This window comes from Megalopta genalis, chromosome 3, assembly GCF_051020955.1.
Source record: "Megalopta genalis isolate 19385.01 chromosome 3, iyMegGena1_principal, whole genome shotgun sequence".
NCBI classification, from domain to species: domain Eukaryota; kingdom Metazoa; phylum Arthropoda; class Insecta; order Hymenoptera; family Halictidae; genus Megalopta; species Megalopta genalis.
The window spans coordinates 11,364,488-11,368,144 of NC_135015.1; the positions used below are offsets into that span (position 1 = coordinate 11,364,488).

General features: G+C 47.9%; 1 protein-coding gene across 1 annotated transcript; it reads right to left on the bottom strand.

Annotated features, from left to right (window-relative positions):
- Positions 1-1,715: 1,715 nt before the first annotated feature.
- On the bottom strand, positions 1,716-3,191 carry LOC117229667 (uncharacterized). The gene is made up of 2 exons (XM_033486292.2): positions 3,084-3,191; positions 1,716-2,580 (listed from the first exon to the last, which is right to left on the bottom strand). Exons 1-2 carry the CDS (start codon positions 3,096-3,098, stop codon positions 1,813-1,815), a joined length of 783 nt encoding a protein of 260 aa, XP_033342183.2. The 5' UTR covers positions 3,099-3,191; the 3' UTR covers positions 1,716-1,812.
- Positions 3,192-3,657: the final 466 nt, after the last annotated feature.

Genomic DNA, 3,657 nt, shown 5'->3' on the forward strand with positions numbered 1-3,657 from the left:
TTTACCGATCGTAAACACACAGGTATAGTTGTTATCCCGTGCAATATAATACGTTTTAGAAGTTACATCAACGAGCCTCGATAAATACGATGCTGTTCATTAAGAGAGTTTTAATGGCCAGGATGTGACTGCGAGCAACCAGCAACCGACAGAGGGAAACGATACTGTAACGAATTTATGTTGCAGTTTATTATTTCATCGAATACTGTTCGAGAGGTTGACTTATTTTTTTTTTCAGCAGAGAACCGGTTTGTACGACGTAACAGGAAACGGTGTATATATTTCATTCGCTCACAATTAATTCGAGAATAAAGTTCCATTTCTCCGAGCCCCTTGAGAATGTTCAATGTTTCTATTCGCGCGGAATATCGGAAGAGTGGCAGATCGAGCGGAAATCTAACCGCGTTCGAGAGAAATTGCAATCATTCTTCGTTACGTGTGGCAGGAACACCTAACAAGTATAAACGACCTGGAAGCAAAAAATGCCGGGGTACGGAATTATAACTCAATTTGCAACGCACATGCCGGGGCTTTATTTTCCATAGCAAGACGCGTCGAAGAGGATACGGCGAACGGCATTTCCTTTCTCCTAATCACGCGCATTAACCACGTCAAACCGTTTCCACCAATTACACATACAATTCGAGACATATTCGCCGTCGTACGGAACTAGATTTCCAACTAAACAATCCTAGGTAGTCGTTTCTAACTGCGATGTGGAACCATAAAAAGAAGCGGAAGGAAGACAATCTCTTCTATCGTACCTCTTGTCGCCAACCGATACTTCCCTATCTATTCTATCGGTATCATTTCATGTTTTCGCACGTATCACGCGTGTTTTTGAACGTTGCCGTGCGAACCGATAAAGTCTCATGATTGTTATTGGTAGACTGCGGATCTTTATGCAAAATAAAAGTTGCCTACCTAGATTGCAACAAACTAAAGTAAAATAGTAGTTGATTTTCCTTCTTCATATGTCGAATAGATTGAGAATAATGTAACAGTATTCTTGAAATCTTATAACCATTCCACTGTCTTGTGTTCCATGTACACGTTTTTCTCATATAAAATCCGTAGTCTACTTATAAAGTATATTAGTTTCGGTTCTTCGGTATTGGTTCTCTAACTGTTGCTTTTCGATTCTGAGTGGTAAACACAGCTTGTCGGTAATAGAAAGTATTATAAACGTGTAATCATATCGCGCGCATATTTTCGACTTAAAAATAGAATCGATGCTTTTAATAACTAAAGGAAATACAATGTATTTGTCACGTAAAATCAAACTATAACCGAAACGCATGTTCGATACCCAAATCTAAAAATTATCATTTCTATCGAATCGAAACTGTAAGCCGGAATCGATACATCTCATAACTAGATCTGCGGATTTTTATGCATTCATGGCATAACCATCTAAATTGTTTGAAAGCAAGAAAACGCATAAATTAACGGTACCGAATAGCATTTTTATGTTCCCTATGTTCCCTTTCCAGTTCGAAAAGACACTTTAGTACAGAATTTTATAAAAATAACGCCTGCAAAGGAGAATTTGCATAACAAACCGTTGTTCACTTGCAACGGTTAGAAGTTTTCGAACGGAGAAGTTTCCGGTTCTGGCAGAAACGAAATCTAACGGTACGAGACGGTTATTTTTCGGAACCTTGATCTCGAGATCGCCAAGAAATCATGTCGAACGCAGAATGTACAAATACCACTTAATAATTTAATATTTATTTTCCATAAAAAAATATATCATTATATACAAAATGATTGTGTATGGACGAGAGTCCACATTGACGAGATTGATCCTAATTAATGGCCGAAGGACAGTCCGTGTCCACCGCCAAATCCGCCACCGCCGTGTCCGCCGCCGAATCCGCCACCGAAACCACCGCCGCCGCCGCCGCCGCCGCCTCCGTGACCACTGCTAACATAAACTGGGACGGACTCCTTGATTAAGACGGGGACCTTGACTGGGTAGGGAACTTCCTTCTCGATCGTTACCGGTATCTTTACCGGCACGCTGACCGGGTACGGGACCGACACGGGCACTTTGACCGGCACACTGTACGGCACTGGGACTGGTTTCTCCACTGGCACGGGGATCGTTTTCTCTACGGGGACTGGGTAAGGTTTCGGTACGTGCACCGGTATCGGACGCTCCACGGGGATCTTGACCGGGACCGGGTACGGTACGGGTATGTTCTTCTCGACCGGGTACGGCGCCGGGACGCGAACTTGCTTCTCCTGGTGGATCGTGATGCCAGTGATCCTGCCGCCATCGCCGCCGCCTCCGCCGCCACCACCGCCGCCGAATCCTCCGCCGAATCCTCCACCGAATCCTCCGCCGAGTCCTCCGCCGAGTCCTCCTCCCAAACCGTGTCCGCCTCCGAGACTCAATCCTCCGCCGCCGCTGCCGCCGAGACTCGATCCGTGGAAGCCTCCGAAGTCATCGCCTCCTAAACTCAACTCCAAGCCTCGTTTGCTCTTCTCTTTCGTCTGAGTAACTGACTTGGCGTTGGACTCCTTCGTCTCTCCGGCCAGGGTCGACGTCGCCACAAGGGCAAGAATTAAAAGCTTCTGAAGAGAAAAATGCTGTTAAAACCGAGAGGCCCACGAATACCGTGTCCTAACATTGTCGTAGCTAGCCGGACTTGTTTAGCTTCGAAAGAGACACCCGAGGCATACCGGTTGCCACCCCACGATTGGATGACCTAGGTGCAAATTTTGACAATTGAGACAATGCGTTAAGCAGAATTTCGGAAGCTAGGTCTTCGATTTACCCCGTGCTAACGTGAGACCGATATACATTGGTCTCCCCTTCGAAAATCAGGCAACGATATAAGCGACCCGGAAAAATGTCGCAGCGAAGGGCAGCGATAGAAGTGAAAATTTCGGGGAACAGCGAGTGCAACGTTCCACGCAGCGTAAGATCGTGGAACGAATCTTCCACCCCTGGCGAGGCAAAATCGAAAGAACCGAGTTTACAGCCGAACTTTCTCCGGCGGCTTACGTAATCCGCATCGGAAAAGAAATATGTTCTAGTCGTGCGTGTGTGTTCGGCTGGAGGGACGCGAGCTCACCTGCGGAGTGCTCATGGTTTCGTTCGAAGGTGCACACTGAAGTTACATCGCGCCAATCACTGGCATATATACCGGCACTTTCGCCGTGGCCAGTGGCCCACTCCCCGGAAAATACTACTCGTCCGCCGGCATTAAAGTGGACCGATTGTGCTACCTCACCGTGGCGAAGGCGTTAAGCCGTTTTCCCACGGGCCCACCGTACGGCTACCACCCGTCGTCCGATCACTACCGGATCCCCGGATCCGCGTGCGTAACGCTTCCACGCGTTCCAGCTGTTTCGCGATTCGCTCGGGCCCCTTTCAGCCGATGATCGAGGAGGCGCGGCGATCCAGCGTGCAACGATCCCGCGGAGGCCGGTTCCTCATCGGCGTTTCTTTTTCTTTCACTTCGGAAGGAACGACGGGCACGCTCGGCTCCGATACCGACGCGCACTCCAACCTCGTAAAATTGTACCGGACACAATTCCGATCCTGGCCTCTTACACAATCAGCCTCTCGAAGTCCCGGTAATGTTTATCTGCTCTCTCTCTCTCTCTCTCTCTCCCTTTCTCTCTCTCTCTCTCTCTCTCTCTCTC